At 41.3% G+C, this 19,435-nt stretch overlaps 10 protein-coding genes across 10 annotated transcripts; 2 read left to right on the top strand and 8 right to left on the bottom strand.

Annotated features, from left to right (window-relative positions):
• Nucleotides 1–459: 459 nt before the first annotated feature.
• Nucleotides 460–3,433, bottom strand: V1512DRAFT_255858 (uncharacterized protein). The gene is made up of 3 exons (XM_066914878.1): nt 3,211–3,433; nt 2,987–3,157; nt 460–2,931 (listed from the first exon to the last, which is right to left on the bottom strand). Exons 1-3 carry the CDS (start codon nt 3,257–3,259, stop codon nt 641–643), a joined length of 2,511 nt encoding a protein of 836 aa, XP_066773991.1. The 5' UTR covers nt 3,260–3,433; the 3' UTR covers nt 460–640.
• A 60-nt stretch (nt 3,434–3,493) lies between these two features.
• On the top strand, nt 3,494–4,770 carry V1512DRAFT_255857 (transcription factor IIA, alpha/beta subunit-domain-containing protein). The gene is made up of 2 exons (XM_066914877.1): nt 3,494–3,570; nt 3,679–4,770. Exons 1-2 carry the CDS (start codon nt 3,553–3,555, stop codon nt 4,660–4,662), a joined length of 1,002 nt encoding a protein of 333 aa, XP_066773990.1. The 5' UTR covers nt 3,494–3,552; the 3' UTR covers nt 4,663–4,770.
• V1512DRAFT_255854 (DNA-directed RNA polymerase, subunit N/Rpb10) lies at nt 4,752–5,554 on the bottom strand. Its single transcript, XM_066914876.1, has 4 exons — nt 5,226–5,554; nt 5,112–5,170; nt 5,010–5,061; nt 4,752–4,953 (listed from the first exon to the last, which is right to left on the bottom strand). Exons 1-4 carry the CDS (start codon nt 5,259–5,261, stop codon nt 4,885–4,887), a joined length of 216 nt encoding a protein of 71 aa, XP_066773989.1. The 5' UTR covers nt 5,262–5,554; the 3' UTR covers nt 4,752–4,884.
• On the top strand, nt 5,478–6,765 carry V1512DRAFT_255852 (Rtr1/RPAP2 family-domain-containing protein). Its single transcript, XM_066914875.1, has 3 exons — nt 5,478–5,700; nt 5,757–5,858; nt 5,906–6,765. Exons 1-3 carry the CDS (start codon nt 5,536–5,538, stop codon nt 6,488–6,490), a joined length of 852 nt encoding a protein of 283 aa, XP_066773988.1. The 5' UTR covers nt 5,478–5,535; the 3' UTR covers nt 6,491–6,765.
• V1512DRAFT_3581 (uncharacterized protein) lies at nt 6,549–8,621 on the bottom strand. Its single transcript, XM_066918355.1, has 3 exons — nt 8,313–8,621; nt 6,732–8,248; nt 6,549–6,684 (listed from the first exon to the last, which is right to left on the bottom strand). The coding sequence occupies exons 1-3, from the start codon at nt 8,512–8,514 to the stop codon at nt 6,607–6,609; spliced, it is 1,797 nt and encodes a 598-aa protein (XP_066773987.1). The 5' UTR covers nt 8,515–8,621; the 3' UTR covers nt 6,549–6,606.
• A 1,485-nt stretch (nt 8,622–10,106) lies between these two features.
• Nucleotides 10,107–11,998, bottom strand: V1512DRAFT_255847 (platelet-activating factor acetylhydrolase). The gene is made up of 2 exons (XM_066914874.1): nt 11,557–11,998; nt 10,107–11,503 (listed from the first exon to the last, which is right to left on the bottom strand). The coding sequence occupies exons 1-2, from the start codon at nt 11,801–11,803 to the stop codon at nt 10,257–10,259; spliced, it is 1,494 nt and encodes a 497-aa protein (XP_066773986.1). The 5' UTR covers nt 11,804–11,998; the 3' UTR covers nt 10,107–10,256.
• Nucleotides 11,999–12,696, bottom strand: V1512DRAFT_255846 (uncharacterized protein). The gene is made up of 2 exons (XM_066914873.1): nt 12,522–12,696; nt 11,999–12,474 (listed from the first exon to the last, which is right to left on the bottom strand). The coding sequence occupies exons 1-2, from the start codon at nt 12,622–12,624 to the stop codon at nt 12,080–12,082; spliced, it is 498 nt and encodes a 165-aa protein (XP_066773985.1). The 5' UTR covers nt 12,625–12,696; the 3' UTR covers nt 11,999–12,079.
• A 367-nt stretch (nt 12,697–13,063) lies between these two features.
• On the bottom strand, nt 13,064–14,071 carry V1512DRAFT_250415 (uncharacterized protein; the record flags this gene model as incomplete). The annotated part of the gene is made up of 1 exon (XM_066914658.1): nt 13,064–14,071. One exon carries the CDS (start codon nt 14,069–14,071, stop codon nt 13,064–13,066), a length of 1,008 nt encoding a protein of 335 aa, XP_066773984.1.
• Nucleotides 14,072–15,604: 1,533 nt separating this feature from the next.
• Nucleotides 15,605–17,142, bottom strand: V1512DRAFT_255839 (FMN-dependent dehydrogenase). Its single transcript, XM_066914872.1, has 2 exons — nt 16,057–17,142; nt 15,605–16,007 (listed from the first exon to the last, which is right to left on the bottom strand). Exons 1-2 carry the CDS (start codon nt 16,951–16,953, stop codon nt 15,756–15,758), a joined length of 1,149 nt encoding a protein of 382 aa, XP_066773983.1. The 5' UTR covers nt 16,954–17,142; the 3' UTR covers nt 15,605–15,755.
• Nucleotides 17,143–19,228, bottom strand: V1512DRAFT_255836 (FAD-binding domain-containing protein). Its single transcript, XM_066914871.1, has 2 exons — nt 18,868–19,228; nt 17,143–18,818 (listed from the first exon to the last, which is right to left on the bottom strand). The coding sequence occupies exons 1-2, from the start codon at nt 19,026–19,028 to the stop codon at nt 17,258–17,260; spliced, it is 1,722 nt and encodes a 573-aa protein (XP_066773982.1). The 5' UTR covers nt 19,029–19,228; the 3' UTR covers nt 17,143–17,257.
• Nucleotides 19,229–19,435: the final 207 nt, after the last annotated feature.

The raw sequence follows: 19,435 nt of genomic DNA, 5'->3' as shown, positions 1-19,435 counted from the left end.
GGATAAACTTGCGGGATTCATGACCTAACATAGTACAGCTTAACAAATAGTATATTAAAAGAAGAGTAGCACTTAGAGGGGTATCTTCACAGCAGGTATAGCGAGGCAAAACAATTCTGTGGGATATTCCAGCTTTTTAGACAAGCCAGGAAATACACAGTTTGAAGTTACAGAACATGTGACAGCCCTCTTCACGTCGCTATACTCTCACAGAAATCACCAAACTTCATTATAGAGCTGTATTCATGTTTCAACGCTCCCAAGCTCCCCGCAAAAATGCCAATGTTTTGCCAATACTTTATCACCACGAGATTAAATAATAACTGGAACGACTGCCATGACTTTCTAATTTACGGGATTGTGGGATATCCCACATTCTATCGCATACTAATCTATTCGCATTTTAAGAACAGTAAGTATAGTAATAGGAGCTCATGAATGAACAATTGAATCTGAAGATCTGCACAACACTCGAGCCGCTTCCGGCACGTACTGACTTTTTTAACTGAACCTTATTACTACGACAAATTTCACCCAGCTCCAATAAAAAACTCTAAAAGTCTGTTCTTTTCGGTATGCTATGGAAAGCACATATAATACAACCTTGTACTATCGACAAGTTATTCACAAGACAGCAGAATTACAACTGGTAGTTGCCACCTCCTTCATCGGGTTCGTCTTCATCAACTACATCAGCGCCATCAGCGTCTCCGTTTCGATCATAGTTATCGTAGTCATCGTTTTCTAGACTTTCGAACCAGCGTTTCCAAGACTCCGTAAACGACCACTTCTTGCTTTCGACTGCCTTGATGTCTCCCTCGTCAACTCTTATTCCGTTGACACTGCCGCCGGTGATTGAATTCCAAAAAGCGCGCAGACGCAACTTGTAAAGAGAGAGTGTGACTGGTAAATATGCCTCTATATTTGTAGTTAATGCCAAATCGTAAAAGCGCTTCGCAAGATGAAAATCTTGTTCAACGCCGAGACCATTTTCATGCATCCATCCCAAGTTCCATAGCGCCAGTGCGCTCTGCTGGTACTCAGCTGCTACTTGGTAACAAGCAGCTGCCTTCTCATTGTCATGCTCACAGCCAATCCCTTTTAAATAGTAATCTCCCATTTTCACAGTGGCATCTACATTTGACTGTTTGGATGCTCTTGTCCAATAAATTAATGCAACTTCGTCAAGAAACTTATCCAGCCTCTCCATTCTAGCTTCCTCCTGGAGCTCTTCTTGCGAGACTTCATAGACGAAGTCTATAAGTTTTTTAAATGGCTTTGCAAGATCAATAGCTGATTTATCTTGATCCAGTAAATATGCGACGTTTGCCTGCCCGCTTTCATAGCCCTGCTCAGCAGCCATCATGAATCCAATTAATGCGTTTTCATAGTCACCTTGCTCATATAAACAATGCGCCCAAGCTAAAGGACACTGCAGCTCTTCAACCTTCTCAGCAACAATTTTATAGTACACCGTAGCCATCCCACATGATCGCTCTCGACCTAAAGCTTGATGATGAGTTTCCGCAAGATAATAATAAGCTTCTATATGGCCATGTCTAGCAGCTAAATCGAAATAGTGGATTGCAACAGTTACATCACCCTGTTCCAAAAAGAGTTTTCCTATGTTCACCTGTGCAGGTCCAAAGTCAAGTTCCGCAGCTGTTCGAAAATACTCCGCCGCTTTCGCTGTATTTTTGGGCAAGCCAAGGCCCTTCAAATGCATGTAGCCAAACCCATTTAGTGAAGCTGCATCATTCTGTTCCATCCCCAGACGATACCATTGGAGTGCCTTGGCATGGTCTATTGGAGTACCTTCTCCTCGCAGATACATTCTGCCTAAATATCCAGCTGCCTTCACACCGTAATTTGTCGGAGACTTTGGCGCGCCCGAAATCGGCGTGGCATCATTTGACCAGTATTGTCGTGCAATCACTTTAAAATACCGCAAAGCTTTTTTATAGTTTCGAGGCAAACTTCTAGTGCCGTCGTAATACAGTCGAGCCAATGAATATTGTGCAGCAATATCTGACTTTTCAGCCTTGTATCTCAAATACTCCAAGACGTCATCCAAAGAAGCAGAGTCTGAAGCAGGACTGTATCGCTTCTTCGAGTTTGGACCCGAGCTGCTCTCACTAGCTCCCTCTCCAAACAGTCCTCCATTGTCATCCGCCAGTTTCCATGTATGCCTATCTAACGTGCGTCCACCTGCAGGACCATTTCTCCAGTATTTCATTGCCTTGTCTGCCACTCTTTTGTAGAAAAAAACTGCCTTTTCACAATTTCGCAGTGTACCTATGCCTGAATGATACCGAAAAGCTAGAGTCATTTCTGAACGCGTATCGCCGCCATAAGCAGCAAAAGTATGGTACATCAAAGCTCTTGCTTGATCACGTGGAATATCATCAAACATACCAGTAGCATATATAAATCCAAGCATACTTTGGGCTGTTGCGTTCCCTGTGGCATCTGAAAGTTGCTTATAGTATATGGTTGCTCGCGTGTAATTTTTTGTGGTGGTAAAATTGCCATAAAAGTTCATTTCTGCCAGTAAATACATCGCATCTGCATTTCCATGCGCAGCTGCATCTTCAAGGGTAAGCAGTGGGTCGCTGTGTGAGCCCTGTGATTTGATAGTTGAGGATAGATCAATTTCTGGCGTACTCTCTGCCGCAGCTGACTGCGTAGTACTGAAATCAAGCACTGTTTCAGTACTTTGACTTTCAGGTGGCCGTGATGATGAGCTATGCTCCGCGTAAACTTCTTCAGACTCCACTGAACTTAGCAAAAAAAACTTCCCAATAAAGCCAAACAGCCTAGAGAACTTCGGCGAACTGGGATTCAGACTCAACGATTCAGTAGAAACCTGACTTGCTGGAATACTACTTCTTGCTCTCAGTAGCTCCAGTGCTTCATCGACATTCAATTGATCTAATAAATGCACATATCAGTATAAACCACAAAAGTCTTTAAAATTTATTCTTACATTTCCTAGATCTCTCATCGTTAGGGGCATTTACGCCAGCAGTAGGTAAGGAAATGAGAGTTGATATTGACTCATCTTTATCTGCATCTATAGTTGAATATGTTGCTAGCTCTGTATCTGCAGATATACTAGTAGCCAAACTACACACTAACACCAATAACATCAAAGTACCTAAATCATAGTATTAGCAATTGCATCGCCAAATCAAACCCGAATTGTCTGACAATAAGTAGCAGTTCTACTAGCCTGGCGCCTGAGTGTGGCAGCAGCCATTGCATGTAACCAGTTCTTAATCCAGGCCTTTTAGACAAATATTAAAAATTGTAGTGACTATTTAAAACAGCCACTGCTTAACTGAACAAAATCAGCCAAAATCCCAATTCACTGCTCAAGATTAGTCAGTCGACGCGGTGTAATCGAATTCAAAAGCAAGGTGTCAATTCAGGCACGTGATACTCTATGGGGCTCCGTCTCTCTACTATTGCCTTCTAATGTTCTACCGTATCCCCTATATAAGCAGTTGTGGTACCCAGTCTCAAAAAAACGCTATTGATCTATTATTAAAAATGTCTAATAGTATAGTTGTAAGTGATTTTATGCTGGATCTAGGCACAGTTATATTTATTTCTGAATGTTTTATAACTACTGTCTTGAGAATTGAGATTGTAAATCATACTAAAATCAACTCATAGGGAAACGCTTACAGAGACATCATTGACGACGTTATCAACTCATCTCGAATTGATTTTGAAGATGCTGGTATAGACGAAACAACTTTGCGAGAACTCCAACTCTTATGGCAAACAAAACTCAGTAACCTAAAGGTGGCGACATTTCCATGGGATCCAGAACCGACTGTAGAATCTGATTTGGGATTAGACGGTGGAGTAAAGTATGAATACCCTTCTCCTCCTCTCTATGGCGCTGGTATGACAGCTACTCCTCAGGCATTTTCAAATCCGGCCATGGCAGCTATGAGGGCTGCTCAGCATATTCAGGAATTCGCTAGAGAAGAAAAGGTTCCAGCGGCTATTGCAGATGCGAGTATCAAAGGTGTTATGAAGCGAGCTGGTCTTGACGAATCAAATGCAGACTCTGATGGTCCTAATGGTTCTGGTGGCGGTTTGATTTTACCTGGGGGTGGCAGAATTGCTCAAGTTGACGGTGTATCAGATGACAGTGAATTTACCAAAGAAGACGTTGATCGGCTGTTGGAGCTAAATATACTACGAAACCGTTGTCAAGTACATTCTAGTGCAAGCAATATGACTAGGAATATGGTGATTTCAGTAAAGAAGAATAAATCTAGCAAAAAGTATGAATTCACGCTATCTCAGGCTGACGGTACTTTGGATTCGTCGGATGATGACGATTCTGAAGAAGACGATGACGATGATATTGCGAACGTGGGAGGCGGTACCGGCGGGGCTGGTAGGAGGCATAATAATAACGGCAACAATTCAGACGCAATCAATTCTGATTTAGACGACCCAGACGATGAACTTAACTCACAAGATGATGATGACGGGGATGAGTCAGGCATGATCATGCTGTGTTTGTATGATAAGGTAACGAGAACTAAAAATAAATGGAAGTGTGTTTTGAAAGATGGGATAGTTAATGTTAACGGCAAGGATTATTTGTTTGGAAAAGGCAGTGGAGAGTACGAGTGGTGAAAGACTCTTTAAGAAGTTAGCAGGACATGAGACAATTGTTTGACACTCTGGTTTAGATATTTTGGCTAGGCGTTGATATTCCTAATATATTTTACTGTGCATAGTGAACTGGATTAAATGTAGAACTTATAATGATTCTAATGTACAAACATGAATGCTATCCCAAATAAAATGATTACGCCAATAAGAATAATATAACCCTAACTGTAAATCATTCACCATTCAAAAAGTCTCTTTCTTCTCAAAGGGGTTATAGCGAAGAAGCTTTTCAATAAGGTCAACATGAGTGAGCTTAGTGATAGTTAGTAGCTGATTTAGTCAACATTTAAAGTCATTTTTCAACTCACGATCATTCGTCTGCAACAATATCGCTTTAATCCAAGCTTATCTAAAGCCTCACTATAGCATCATCAGCACATGTCTTCTCATTTTTAACCGTCTGTTCTCACCCTTCAGTGATATCTTGTTGCAGGTATTCCAAATAAGTTTCCCACTTGTCTCCAACAACCTAAGATTAAAGATTAGACTATTCTTTGATTAAATTTATCTAAATCTCTTCTTACCTTTCCGCACGAAAAGCATCGAACTGGAACAATCATTATTGGCAAATGCTGCTCGATGAAGTTCGCTAAAGTTCAAAGGAGAACTGGCAATAAAGCGAAAGATATTTCGAAAGAACTTTGAAAGCATAAATCGTTAAAAAGTGCGTACACATTATTACAGGTATGCCCTAATCACACATTAACTTTTGGTGTTGGGAGAGATGATTGTGCGGCTCTAAATATATTTCTCGAAGTTGGTGAGAATCAGAAAAGCATACGTTATTATTGTGACTGAGTTTTTGTCAGGCGACTTGTTGCTGATTGTGCAACTATGAATGACCATGAGGCACAGGTGCCTTTAATTAGGTTTTCTAATCAGATACTTCGACAATATGTTCAACCGGGAATGCTTTCTCCTAAAAATGCAAATACCTTGGTGTTACGGTTAACCATATTTATGACAGACACTGTAGACGCGACATTTTTAAAATATGCTGTATGTGGATCTATTTTGTACATATTGATACTTGGACATGATACAAACTTTTTTAGTCTAGGTTTTTGACTCCAGAGTACTATAACGATATTGTAGCTGAGAGAAATGTCCTTCATATATGTGGATATCCGTTATGTGACAAGTCACCGACTCGCAAGGTAAGTAAATTAGATCTTTATAAGCATTTTTTTAAATTTTTTTTGAGGTGTTTGGCAAGGAATCACCGCAAATCAATTACGAGCCTTCTGCATCAAAAGTACCCGGCAATTCCTCGTCATATCTCAACAGCTACTGTTCAAAGCTGCACTTCCAGGCTTCGATAATTTACAAAGCACAGCTTTCTGATGAAGCTCTATGGGCAAGACCAGATATAGCATATCTCAGAAATGGGACAGCTCAATGGGAGAACTCGATATCACTACTCGATGATTTGCTAGTAAAATCAGAGGAAAACAGCAAAGCTGCCATTGGCGAGGTCGATCTCACACATTCAGAGATGAAAGATGTTCTCATGTCTTTGCCTAATTTGACTATGCAAGACAAAGATCAGGATATACAAAAAGATACTGCCACGAACAACACAGATCAACCAACAGAGACCCTTCGTGAAAAGATCGAAGAAGCCAAAAAGGAGAACTTCAAAGAGTCAAGTTTGAATATGAAAATTTCAGAACGGAGCTTAGAAAGCACAAAGCGCTTCATATCTAGTGTTGATAGTTCTAATCCTAATAATGCATTTGCTGTAGAAGGGTACGTGGTGCAACCAACAAACCACAAAAAAAGAATCTAGATTAGCAAGAGCATGCATGCAGAACAAAAAAAGCCTGTGCTACAGGAAAAGTTGCACATGATGTCAATAACAGAATATTCAGAGATAAAAGATTTATCACAAGATAAACAATTTATCTATTTCTTAACATCAAGTTTGTCTGCTTCTACAATATCCAATTTGTTTAACTTTGTACTAGGATCGATGTTGATAACCTATAACCTTGTCAGTCTATCACAATGCTAGTAGAAATATATCTTACCTTGTCAGCGTTGAGTAGTTTCAACGGATCCAAAGACAGCTTGATTTTACGCATCATATCGATAGTAGCAGCACCAAGCTCGGTTTCTAGATATGGTCGCTTGACCATGCCTACTCCGTGCTCACCAGTGCATGTTCCTTCCATGGAGATCGCTCGTTCAACCAGTCTATGAACAATGCCCTCAGCAATCTGTTTGTTGGTGTCGTTGTACAAAATGAACGCATGGAAGTTGCCATCACCAACATGTCCGACAATAGTGCCGACTATCCCAGACTGATCCATGTCATCTCTGGTTTCACTCACAATTTCTGACAGACGAGAAACAGGAACTGCAACATCTGTCGTCCAGCAAGTATAATCCTCGCCGCCTAAGGCGAGAGTCGACCAAAGAGCTTCTTTTCGCGCTTCCCATAACTCTTCTTGCTCGTCTTTTGACGTCGCAAATTCAAAGCTACGACTTCCGTACTTCTTGGTAATATTCCGTGTTTCTTTTATTTGTTCCTTGACTCCGTTTTTTGTTCCGCCAAACTTAAAAAACAAAGTAGGCTCTTCACGCCATGATCTCGTCGTCTCACCTGCCTGGTTAATGCAAGCCATCATTTCCTTGTCAAGAAGCTCTACTGCGCCGACGGGAACAGCTGTTCGTACTATTTCTTCAACTGCTTTGGTCGCTTCCTTCACGGTCGAAAACGTTGCCACGGCCACGCTTGTAGTTTGAGGTAGTACAGCTAATTTCAAAACAGCTTCAGTAACCAAGCCCAAAGTTCCTTCACTTCCTATGATCAAGTTTGTGAGATTATAACCAGCAGATGACTTTCGAGGTCTCTGTCTTGTTTTGACAATGGTGCCATCAGCCAGAACAACAGTCAAAGACAAAACCCATTCTCGCATAGTACCATATCGAGCTGCGTTCGTACCGGAACAACCTGTGCCAATCATTCCTCCGATTTCAGCACCTGGGCCAGGATCAGGTGGGAAGAACAAACCGTGCGGTTGAAGATAGACGTTTAGATCTTCCCATCTAACTGCGGGCTGTACAACAACGTCGAGGTCGTCACCATGTAGCTGCACAATAGCATTCATATTTCTGAAATCAATTGTAATGCCATTGCGAGTCTGAATAAAGTGGCCCTCAAGCGAAGTCCCTCCTGAAAACGGAACCACCGGAACTCGATATTTATGACAAATTTTCATTATACCCGAAACCTCTTCAGTCGTTCGAGGGAAAACAACTAAACCAGGTTTTTGACCTGGCTCTGCATGATGAGAAATCCAAGACGAATCTGCATGTGAGGCAATCTCGTCAATGCTAGCAGAAGTGTCATTGAATCCCAGCAATGCTTTAATTTCCGCATAAGCTTTAGCAGTTTCAGAAGCATTCGCGTATGTCGGCGGCTGAGTATTCTCAAGAGGACAAGTACTTTGATTCAGGCCTTTATCAGCGAGTACTGCTGTTGCTCTCTTGGTAAGATCCCATGATGTAAGCTGGCTCACAAGGATTCCGCCAGTAGCCGAAGCTGTAACAACTTGATTAAATTAATATGTGCTGCTGTTGGAGCGTGACAAGAACTCCAAACCTACTTAAAAATAATTGCAAATAATCTCTTTTTGGTGGACGACCTGGTCTTTTTGGATTTGGACGGGGTGATCCATTTGTGCTTGGACCTGTTGAAGCATTTCGCACTAACTGTCTACCGATTGAGCAACTTTTAGATGATCTCAAAGTACCATGGGAGCACAGTGAACGTAATTGACAAGCCAGTTTAATAGAAATTCTCAACATATGTAGATGTGAAACAGCAGTTTGGTGAGTTCGAAACTAAAAGTGAAAACGAGATGAGTGTTTTTGCACACAGCTTTCGCAATTCGTTGAGGGGTGAGCCGCAAATTAATGGCCTGGAATTTATTAAAATTGAAGGCATTTTCAAAAGAGTTTCAGTAAATTTTAGTTTGCTTATACATTATATAAATTGTTTTTGGTTCATTCCAAAACCTGCATGAATGCACAAAATGTATGCTGTCTCTGCATATTGGAGATGATACTCCTAAAAAAAATGAGTTGTTCTAATGATACTAAGCCCTTAATTTTGTCATTTGTTTGTTTCGATTTAAGCCGTGTGCGGCGGATTAACGCGTATAGCGAAATGCATCAGTGTGGTATTCATCCTAGAATTCTTTTTTTATGACCAATAAGCAGCTACTGAGCAATGAGGACACAGCAAATTAGTTTACTTGTAGCTCACGTGCGTATTCTAAGTATAGCTCTTAGTTCGCTGCCAGTGTTTGTAACTGCGGAAGCCGATACAAACAGATACATTGTTCTTTTAAAGGCTGAAATATCAGATATGATGAAGGTGTACACAATAGCTGGATAAGAAGACAGACTTTACAGCACGGCCATTTAAAACTGTAGTTGAGTGGTCGAACGAGGGACGCATTAGTCACAGCTTCAACCTGGCACATAGAAACTTTTGAGGATATATTGGATCATTCATCTATGGCAGAGAAAATAGCAAAATCTCCACATGGTTTATGTGTAGAGCTAGATTTCCTTGATCTTTTATTTTATGCAGATGCCCAGCTCAATGCTCTATGGGAAATTTAAAGAATATCAAAAAGTTCAGATTCAACGTCTTGGGCATCTAAACATACGTATCGGTACGATTCAAGAGCAGGCTCAAACACGACGGTTTATATACCTGAAATTGGAGTCAGTGTGAATCATTTTGAATTTAGACTTAGCTGTACGACTTGAGATAGTAATTTTACTGATGCTGACCTGAATGTTGATGATAATCGGCACGGGACACGCGTTGCAGGAGTGATTGCAGGAAAGATGTACGGGCGGCCAACCAAAAAACCCAATATTATGGCAGTTAAAATGTTTAACGGGTAAAGCGTTGAATCTATGTCTGCCTCTATCAAAACTGTTGAATGGGTAATTTTAGAGCGAAAATACAGTTTTGGGTGCTAGAACATTTGTTAAATATTCTGCCGGTGGGGCTATATCACAATCCAAAGTTGCCGTCGTACTAGCTCCTCTAGACAGTGGGATTGCGTTTGTCACGTCTGCAGGTAACGACGGTACAGACGCGTGACAAGTTGAATCTGAAAATGTTAATCCTGTGCTCGCTCATTCATCATCACTACTAGTTGTTGGTGCGACTGACAACGCGGACGTCAGCACTGACTACAGCAACATTGGGCCATGTATTGATCTGTTTGCTTCTGGAATGGGCATTCGATCTGCGTAACTTATAAGCGGCGCGACACATGGGAGTCGAGTGTTCAGCGGGACCAGCATGGCAACGCCACATGCTGCAGGTATGGTGGCATTGCTGTGGACAACAACTCCAGAATGGTCTACAGCGCAGGTTCTCAGAACGTAACAAAGATCGATCACAATGCCATACGTAAATAATGAACAGAACTCAATTGATACAGCTTTGTAGACGAACTGCAAATATATAAATAGACATATAGATTACAGTCCCTTTTCGTATGTACAATATGCATTCCAATCTTTTATATGTCCCGTTCCAAAATATCAACAACAGTTATGCCATTTTCAACATCAAGGCGCGACCAGCCTTGGACTTTGCCATCTGCAACTAGATCACCCTTAGACACTGATAGTTTTGGGTCTTTTGAATCTCTCTCTCTTGATATTGTTCGTGTCACGCCTTCGCTATCTTCGTTAACATCAAACAAAGTGAACCCCTGATCGCGCAAAAACTCTACGCATCCATTGACGTTCATAGACATCACTGCAACTTGAGTCTCATATGTACACTCCGGAAGTTTAAATGCATACTTGGTGAGATTTGGAAACAGCAATGCAAAGTCACTTTGTGAATGATGAGTGGAAGGTTTTGTTAGAAATAAATGTACTTTCGGCGGCGCAGGTGTGTTTTCGGCACAGGCAGAATTAGTGAGCAGTTGATAAACCAAGTCCATGTTAGCTTTCCAAACATAGAATGCTTGAGACATAATTGCGATAGCTGGGATATTCAAAGGAATAGCCATTGTCTCGTAAATGGGAATACACCAGGGGTCTAAAAGAACTAGCGCAGGTGATTTCCATGGACGCATAAATTCGTCAGTCTTATCAACAGGAACTGCCAATTTGATGGTGGTTGGTACCACTTCTTCACCCGTCGAGTTACTTTTCTGGGCATCTGTCTCCGTCTGATACAAAAACTCCAAGAAATGATGAGCGCCTTTCACAACTGCTACAGCCGTTGCGGCACCAAAACTATGCCCCGAATAAATGATCTTGTCGAGATCAGTATTCACTTTTGCGTAATCAAAGTCGACATGCACCGTTTCATCGGCAGGTATTAAATCAAGCTTTTGCTCTAGCAGCACTTTAGCAATCGATTTAATTTCGCGCACTCGCTGAACAACCTGATATGTCCTAAGGATTCGTGCTTCTTCGTTGACTTCTATCATCCGTCGGTAAGGCACTTCTTTACTAGGCGTTCCAGCAGCCGAAAAATCACGAACAAACGAAACTGGGGCCGAGTGATCTCTATGTTCAGGTGCCACTACGATATTTCCGTGCGAAGCCATGGAACCGCAAAATTGTGAATATGCGTTGCGAGTTCCCCCAAGGCCGTGGGAGAACACTATTACGGGCCATTTGTGATCTGAGGGGTGGGGATCAAGAAGAGGAGCATTGGATATACACGGTAGAACCACATTTGGAACAAAAGGTACCCGAGAGAGTAAATTGGCCAGCAAGGATGATCGTCCCAAAAATTTAACATAACCCACGCAATATCAGTTTAAACCGGTTAAGAAACAAACTGTTACAAAAACGCACTTTTTATATACTCCTTTCTATCTTCTGGAAACCAATAGGGATGAGATTTATTTGCAGTATCCACAATTTTTGCAGGATAGAATATTCTGAACTGTAACGTCTTCACTGACGAATCTATTTCTGGGTAGTCGCATGGCCAAGGTGCTGGTATCTCAATATCCACCGACCCAACAGCGAACGGTCCCGGATATTGCGGCAAATGCGGTGTAAAATATCCCATAACTTTGCTTGACTTGATGTACTCCATACAGTAGGCACTATAGTCCAACCAGAATCACCATATTCTGAGTGGTGTATAAAATTTAATTCTTCACCTCGGCACGCGACAAGCCTTTTGAGTTCCAACGACGTCAACTTAAATACCTTATTTTGACCCCTGTGAAGACTCGAGATGTCACAAACTGTTTACAATGTTATGACTTACGGACAAGAGGCTATTCGTCTCCCTTGATATAAAATAATGACATTTGTTGTACTTAATGATTCACCAAACCGTTTAGTTTTTAAGGTTGATGTCTGGCGCTTATTGGCACAGTGAGATGTAGTACTCTGCACCCATAACACCCTTCTCATTTCTCACAAATCTACCTTTTCCGATTAGGTACTTGTTGTTGACCCAACCCTCCTTTGGAGCATCTGTTTCAATGACAGGTTTAATAAAAAATTCGGTTTCACCAAACTCCATGTGTGATCCAGAGCCATCAAATATAGCGTTCATGGCAGGAGTAGGCTTTGTGTATCCTTCGTAGTGTATATAGACACCATGGCCGTCTTCAGTCTCGGCGCGGAGACGGACGTCCAGCGTTAGAACGTTGTCAGGCGTCAAGAACAGCCAATTAGTACCAGAGGTAATCTTTATGTTAAAAGGATAATGGTCATCAGTCGATTCACAGTATCCCTCGTGAATTTGCACAAAAACTGCAATGCAATAAGTATACATACAATTTCATCTCAAAACAGCTTACTTCTCTTTCCCGGTCTACCAGACTCATATGAGCTCACAAGTTCGCTGTTTTCAGCATTGATGTAAAGATGAAACACCGGTTTAAAAATTGGATAGGACGTCATACTGAATGTTTAATTTTGAACTGCAATTGACCTTAAATATTGGTTAAAGCAGTTGCTATTATTTGATGGTTGAAGTGCATCTTATCGGAACAACTTTTAAAGTTTGACTATGCGGCGCGATTGAAACATGAATTTTGTGGAACAGAAGGGCCCAAAGCACGATATAAGTAGTAACTAGTATTGTTGTATTTTCAAATGTTAACAGACCAGTTCATCTCAAGCGTTACACAAAAAAAGAAATCAAAATAAAATAAGAGGTATTTAGTCGTTTTAAATTCATGTTTTAAAGAGTCAGGAGTACTGTCGCCTAGCATGTGCTGACAATACTTGTTCTCGGAGCTTGTCAAATAGTACACCAAAATAATAAACGGATCCTGTAATCTGATTCGAAATTCGACTATCCCACAACAAAGAAGAAAGCATGCAATACTTTTCAGCATCAAGAGTGGGAGACATTTGCAAGTTCAACATGAGTAGACTTTGAACGCCTCGTGCGCTGGGAATAAGACGATCTTATACCATAGCCACGTGCACCAAATATTCCTCTTACGTTGGAACCCATTTTTCGGAGAAGTATCATATACACCAAAACCCCAGTCACAAAGAGGCATACAACAGGGATAACGATGCCAATAACTAGTTTGTCTGATTTGGTTAACCTTGATCCATCGTTAGTGCTGACAGCTTGAGACACAATAAGGTCCAAAGGTCTCCTCCCATTTGACGGGGTAGCATTTGACGTAGAATTAACTACTCGAAGAGTCAGGCCATACTCATTGTCAACACCACCTCTGACATTTGCGCTGTTCCCTATGCTAGCCGTGATGTCCAAAGTAAGATATCCTTCCGTGAGATTTCGCGCATACGATTCGTCAATCTTCAGATACCAAAAGCCTTGCTTTGCCTCGATATTTTCCGTTACAAAAATTGTAGTGCTAACATCTTCGTCGTCAATTGGAAGTCTTTGACCTCGAATCATCACATAGGTGACTCCACCCATTTCACGCTCAAACCATGTTGAGTCCCATGTGATGAGGTACGTTTCCCCAATTAGCAGTTCAGTGTTATTTTGAGGTGTATACAAAGGAGTATGCCTTCGGGCAGGCAGTCGGGACCCCGTGCCTCTCTGGACAGACGCTTGTTGTTGCACAAACACTAGGTCTGCGGCCTCCGCTGTGGGTAGGGAATCAATAAATTGCGTACTTGTTACGGGGACCTGGAGTGTGGCAACCTTATTATACGAGACTCCTGGCTTATCTAGATTTTCCCATGCCATGGTAGATGCGAGCTCTGAGACCGTTCGGCTTGGACTCAAAATTGCATCAGTCACAACTACTGGAATTGACTTAGTAACGGATGAAAGTGTGAGAGCATATCTACCAGTAGCTCCAGGAACAATGCCGAGTATCAACACAAATATGCCAGCAGTGAGGCAGTTGCCCTTCATGACTTAGCCTTAAGTATGCCAATCGTCAACTAAGATATGTCTTTAACCATAGATTCAATTCTCTGAATAGCGGCGAAAAATCGAGACAGGTTAGGAGGGTGGGCCTCACGGTCTGGACTGGGCTGTATTATATGTCAGCGAAGCACAGAAAAAAGCAAACTGCGAACTTAGTATACTCTTCATAATCTCTATTCCATACTTGAAAAAAGATGCTCATTGGCAGCGTAAGCTGCTCTACGCATTTTCATGACTCAAACTTACGCATCTTCATGACTGAACTCCTATGTTTGTCAAAAAAAGGTACTCGGGCAAACTCATCGGCCCATTTCTAAGTTTTGGATACTGGAGTAGCCAGTCCATTAGAGTGGCCTTACTAGAACTGAGCCAAATCAATAAGACAAAGTCTCGACCATACTGTTTTTAAACTTTATCAGATCCGTCTTAATAAATTGGCGGAGTTTGAGTTAATCAGATAAGTCTAGCCTTCTGTTAAATTAAGGTTTGAAAGTTTAAAGTCTATTTAAAATTATTGAACCAATATGAGAAAAACGCAAACATTTGGAAATATCAACAACATATTCATTTTAAAAAAACATTTTTTTTTGCAAAAGTCAATACGTATATATATATACCTCTAGAGGGCCTAATAATAAACTTTAACGTTATGTTTTAAATGAAACCTTAAGTAATAACTTCATAGACCCTAAGCCTATTTCTTTATACAGCCTTCTGCCTTCTGCAAACACCAGGTACTTATACAGAAAATTTCGTCTGGACATCAATACCGGATTTTATGTGTTGTCCTCCAATTTATTTATCAGTTAGAGCTAATGCAGAAGCTTCAGTAAAAAAAAAAATTGTTATTGCTAAGCCAAATTCAGAACAAACGTATTGAACTGTTTTGAGAACTGCGCCCACAGGTCCATTTACCATATCATTGTTCCGGATTTTAAGGTTTAGCAGTTAACAGAATCAACAACTTCGGTAAAACAGTCAATGCAATTGTTAATCTAGTTACCGAAAATGATTGTATAGAACCGTCTTTAAAAAGAGAGCTGATTTAACCACTTGCTATACCGGTTACAACAGCTCAATGATGAGTAACCCTTTAAGTATGTCCGAAGCTTCTTCGATAGAGACTTCATTAATACTTCTGGCAGCGCGCCTAATATCTTAAGCGCTGCCGAGCCCGTAGACGATAATACGTAATGTCTTCAGGAAGCGGAAGAAAGCACCTGTCTCGTGTGCTGTATGCCGCTCAAGAAACCAAAAGTAATAGGGCCGTGGCTTTCTTGAAGTCTTGGAACTACACATGTGTCTATATTGCAGAAATGCACACGTTTATCCCTGTCAAGCTTTCACTGCGTACTTGCAATTCTTATTCTGCTTTCAATCATTGCTCAAAATTTGATACGGTGGTGGGTGCACTGGAATGAACAGTACCGTTGAAGATTATGTCATAATTTGCTAGCCACCTACTCATTGCATATATTTAAAAAAACCATTTTTAAGATGCCTAAGCTAAAGAATACCTTTTTAAAAGCTGATAGAAAAATTTATTAAAGAACTCTCAATTTACGTCATAATCTTGTCTAGTACGGTACAGGCGCAAGATTGACAGGCCGGCGCAAAGTCATCTTATGTATCGAACCCGCTCTTTAAATATATTCGTAAAAATTCTTTTTTATAGACGGGACCACAATGAAGTGGATCTTCGAGTTAAATATGACTTGGAAATGTCGCTGACTGATACACAGCCGGACAATGCCATTGTAAGTTTGAATTCGTCTTCCAAAATTTCTTCGGCTCTCTCAACACCTTTTTGACCGTCGTAAGCTAAACCCCAGAGAACTGGTCGGCCAATCCAAACAAAGTCAGCTCCAAGGGCTATAGCCCTGAAGATATCTGAGCCACGCCGTATCCCGCCATCTAAGTGCTTGCATCTGTCAGTAGCCTGTACCGCATTAGAATGAACGCTTACTTACTACAGGAATACGACCTTTGACTGCTTCCACTACCTCCGGCAGCGCGTGAAGCGTAGGTAGACAGCCGTCCAGTTGTCTCCCTCCGTGATTAGACACCCAGATTCCATCTGCTCCTGCGTCAACAGCCAGGGCTGCATCCTCTGCGGTCAAAACACCTTTGACCCAAACCTCAAGCTTGGTGATTGATTTGAGCCATTTGACATCATCCCACGTTAATCCAGAATCAACAACATTGGGCTTAATTTCCTTTTCCTTTGAAAGCGTATCCACTTGAGATTTTCTACTTGTACTTTTAGCTTCAACTGCAAAATCAATTGGGCCCGCATAGCGTCCGCCGGCAAAGTTTCCTGGCTCAACTCCTGGCGGTAACTGAAAGCTGTTTCGTCGATCAGAATATCGAAGGCCAATAAAGGGGGAGTCAACAGTTAATAATAAGGCTTTATATCCAGCTACTTCAGCTCGGTGAACAAGATCTTGGGATGTAGTGCGATTTTTGAAGACGTACAGTTGCAAGAAAATAAGGTTTTCACCGCCTGCCGCTTTAGCGTCTTCTAATGCAAAAGTACTGTATGATGAAATCGCCATTGGCCAGTTCTTGCTTTTGGCTGCTCGAGCAGTAGCTAACTCTCCATCTGGATGTGCTAATCTGTGCATTGAAGAAGGTGCGAGACCGCAAGGAATTGAGTATGATGTACCAAGTAACAATCTGTGTGGGGCCGCTGACACAGAGGTTACATCTCGCATATATCTTGGGCGGATGCGATAATCAAGGAAAGCATTCTTGTTATCTGAGATTGTGTATAGGTCCACTGCTCCACCAGCCCAGAAGTCCCACACCATTTTGTTGGCTCTTACCTGAGCCTCCCGTTCAAGATCGTCAATGTTGATAACGGACATTTATGAAATTATTGTAATTGAATAGACAGTTGAAAAAATAAAAGGAATTTCTTTAAATCCCGTATACAAGAGAGTATTGCAAACGAAGGTTGGGGTAGTGTGCAGCAGCAGTAGAATGACACCCAGTTTTATTCCCCAGATTTTTCTTTATCAACTATCGAATAGCATATTGATCATCAAAGAAAACAAAGCAGTCTTTTTGTGTAATTATAATAGAATGTTCAGAAGTCTACATTTACTGATGAGCTGATACAGTTTATATATAATTAGTATCAAAAGCAAAATATATTACACTTGAGTCCACCTAACCTTGAAATTGTTCCACATGTACATAACAACCTTGCGCTCCAGACCCTGTATGCGACGCTCGCGCATCAAGAAGAATTGCCACATCGTTCTTCACTTGCGCAGCCAAGGACAAACTACCACAAACAGCCACTGCAGTCTCGCCTGAGGCTTTAGACAAAGTTTGAAGTATTGATTGTCTAATGTCTGGCTTTCCCGATATTATTTCAATTTTTTTGCTGTAGATTTTCATCTCTAGATTTGAGTCTAATTCGGCTGCCAACGGCGATACGTTTTCATCTGCAACGAATATTTGAATTGACGTCTCGGTTTCGCTATTTCCTGCTACTGAGTCTCTGAATGTATTCATTAACTGTTCTTTAAACGGAAGAACGTCTTCATATTTTTGAACAATCCAGAGCATGCTGACTGAGTTGCAAGTTCGCGAATCGCGTAAAATATCCCGCATGGAAGCAAATGCATACGTTGCTCCCACACCGGAAACAATGTTTGACACTGCGTCAAACTGATTCCATGCGCGACTCGGACCACCGTATGGACCATCAAGAATTACTGCCCGGGTTAAGAAATCATCTTGTTTTTCTTCCGATCGTGCTGCAGCTAAACCTTGGAGTCGTTTTGTAAATCCTGATTTAGGACGAATAATGAACTGCATTTTTCCGTCTTTGGGAAGCGATGTAATTGTGAATGGATGCGATGTAAATGGAGCTAGAGTAGGAAACGATAAGTTCATATACTGACCAGGCTTCCAACTTGACATGCGAGAAGACTCAAAAGGAACATCGATCACAACAAGGTCATTGTCTGCTGTGATTGTAGCGCGATATTTCAAGCCAGATGATGATATGTTGTGAAGCAAAATGAATACCCATCTTAAAGCAACATCAGCAATAAAGAAACCGATCGCTATCCATGAGTAGACATGGCTGTATGAAGGAGTATGCTTCATTAACACCACAAAAAAAGCAATGACAGAAATAACATGGTTCGCAAAAAAGAGCTCAAATGCATAATGGCGAATTGGGCGAACCGAGGTCAACACCACAATCCAAGCCAAAACGCACCAGGTGCCTAAGCCTCTGCGTGTTATAGGATCGTAGCGAAGTTGAGCAACAAGATATTGAAACGACGTATAGAACTTCATCATGTAATACATATGGATCGTTGTAGTAAGCAATAGCCCCCGGGCAACCCATCTGTGAAAAAAATTGAGTGACACACTAGACGAAGAGCCAGTTAAAAAAGTTATAACTGTAAATCTTTTGCTTGAGAGGAGTACCAACAACGGAAGTTGTGTTATACTAAGCCAAGCAGCTCTGTATCCAGCGTTCTCATACTCGTTTGATGTCGAATGAGGGTTTTTGTAGAAGAAGAATGCGAGAAGAAGACCCATGTAGGTCAAGGCAAAAAGAATACGTCCAACTGAAGGCAAATATAAAAAAGACGAATGCCGTCTAAACACTGGCAGGGATGGATAAAGAAAAATTCTTCCAATGGTCGTGAAAGTTGCGTGTAGTTTAGTCCATACCATTCTTGGTCGAGCATCGAGGCTCTGCTTACTGAAGTTATTAACACTCACGGTATTCAAATGCTCGAATTGAAATTTACCGTTGATATGCCAGCAGAGTATCACATATGCGCAACAGAAAGCAAAAACCAAGGAATGATCCAACAACAGCCCAAAACATTTTCGCAATATAACCTGGACGAGGCGTACCATCGTAATTGAATTTGCCTTCGCCCATATTGGCAAAATTATATGAATCCATTTTGCAATTTTAGGTCAGCTCGGTGGATTGCAAAGAATTTGAAGTTGAGTTATAACTGCAAAAGAATTACCGTAAGTTAGATTTCGCTAATAGTATCGTTAACTCAAAGTGACTGTATCACGTTGTTCAGGAGCAATTCTGCTCTGTAGATATACGTTGTAATAGACAACACCTACAAAATGCTTAATCAATCAATAGGCAGTTGAGTTAGCAAAAGGAAGAGACGTTACAACTGACTATATTTCAATCCATGAACCAAAGCAAATAGTATGGCGCCGCACATTATGTGGCGGGATATTAGGTTGTGGCTGAAATGTACTATCAAATATGCAAAAGTTTAAGTAGTGTTTAATATGGCGGTGCACGCTAGTACCAAAGTATCGATAATTTGCTCGTTTGTGCTCAGT

This window comes from Lipomyces arxii (genome assembly GCF_038497795.1).
Source record: "Lipomyces arxii strain Phaff 12-163 unplaced genomic scaffold V1512scaffold_1, whole genome shotgun sequence".
Taxonomy (NCBI): domain Eukaryota; kingdom Fungi; phylum Ascomycota; class Lipomycetes; order Lipomycetales; family Lipomycetaceae; genus Lipomyces; species Lipomyces arxii.
This window is presented reverse-complemented; position numbering and strand designations above follow the sequence as displayed.

What these genes read in the sequence shown, in the direction of transcription:
- V1512DRAFT_255858 (XM_066914878.1), bottom strand. Translation starts at nt 3,259, where the DNA reads ATGGCTGCTGCCACACTCAGGCGCCAGGCTAGTAGAACTGCTACTTAT. An exon ending in TAGTAGAACTGCTACTTATT is followed by an intron (nt 3,158 to 3,210) that starts GTCAGACAATTC and finishes ACTATGATTTAG; the next exon opens with GTACTTTGATGTTATTGGTG. An exon ending in CGATGAGAGATCTAGGAAAT is followed by an intron (nt 2,932 to 2,986) that starts GTAAGAATAAAT and finishes TGCATTTATTAG; the next exon opens with ATCAATTGAATGTCGATGAA.
- V1512DRAFT_255854 (XM_066914876.1), bottom strand. Translation starts at nt 5,261, where the DNA reads ATGATTGTTCCAGTTCGATGCTTTTCGTGCGGAAAG. An exon ending in CAACAAGATATCACTGAAGG is followed by an intron (nt 5,062 to 5,111) that starts GTGAGAACAGAC and finishes ATGATGCTATAG; the next exon opens with TGAGGCTTTAGATAAGCTTG. An exon ending in ATTGTTGCAGACGAATGATC is followed by an intron (nt 4,954 to 5,009) that starts GTGAGTTGAAAA and finishes ACTATCACTAAG; the next exon opens with CTCACTCATGTTGACCTTAT.
- V1512DRAFT_255852 (XM_066914875.1), top strand. Translation starts at nt 5,536, where the DNA reads ATGAATGACCATGAGGCACAGGTGCCTTTAATTAGGTTTTCTAATCAG. An exon ending in CGACATTTTTAAAATATGCT is followed by an intron (nt 5,701 to 5,756) that starts GTATGTGGATCT and finishes AAACTTTTTTAG; the next exon opens with TCTAGGTTTTTGACTCCAGA. An exon ending in ACAAGTCACCGACTCGCAAG is followed by an intron (nt 5,859 to 5,905) that starts GTAAGTAAATTA and finishes ATTTTTTTTGAG; the next exon opens with GTGTTTGGCAAGGAATCACC.
- V1512DRAFT_3581 (XM_066918355.1), bottom strand. Translation starts at nt 8,514, where the DNA reads ATGTTGAGAATTTCTATTAAACTGGCTTGTCAATTACGTTCACTGTGC. An exon ending in TTATTTGCAATTATTTTTAA is followed by an intron (nt 8,249 to 8,312) that starts GTAGGTTTGGAG and finishes AAGTTGTTACAG; the next exon opens with CTTCGGCTACTGGCGGAATC. An exon ending in AACTACTCAACGCTGACAAG is followed by an intron (nt 6,685 to 6,731) that starts GTAAGATATATT and finishes ACAAGGTTATAG; the next exon opens with GTTATCAACATCGATCCTAG.
- V1512DRAFT_255847 (XM_066914874.1), bottom strand. Translation starts at nt 11,803, where the DNA reads ATGGAGTACATCAAGTCAAGCAAAGTTATGGGATATTTTACACCGCAT. An exon ending in TAGAAAGGAGTATATAAAAA is followed by an intron (nt 11,504 to 11,556) that starts GTGCGTTTTTGT and finishes GATATTGCGTGG; the next exon opens with GTTATGTTAAATTTTTGGGA.
- V1512DRAFT_255846 (XM_066914873.1), bottom strand. Translation starts at nt 12,624, where the DNA reads ATGACGTCCTATCCAATTTTTAAACCGGTGTTTCATCTTTACATCAAT. An exon ending in TGGTAGACCGGGAAAGAGAA is followed by an intron (nt 12,475 to 12,521) that starts GTAAGCTGTTTT and finishes ATTGCATTGCAG; the next exon opens with TTTTTGTGCAAATTCACGAG.
- V1512DRAFT_255839 (XM_066914872.1), bottom strand. Translation starts at nt 16,953, where the DNA reads ATGTCCGTTATCAACATTGACGATCTTGAACGGGAGGCTCAGGTAAGA. An exon ending in TCAAAGGTCGTATTCCTGTA is followed by an intron (nt 16,008 to 16,056) that starts GTAAGTAAGCGT and finishes GACAGATGCAAG; the next exon opens with CACTTAGATGGCGGGATACG.
- V1512DRAFT_255836 (XM_066914871.1), bottom strand. Translation starts at nt 19,028, where the DNA reads ATGGATTCATATAATTTTGCCAATATGGGCGAAGGCAAATTCAATTAC. An exon ending in ACTCTGCTGGCATATCAACG is followed by an intron (nt 18,819 to 18,867) that starts GTAAATTTCAAT and finishes TAATAACTTCAG; the next exon opens with TAAGCAGAGCCTCGATGCTC.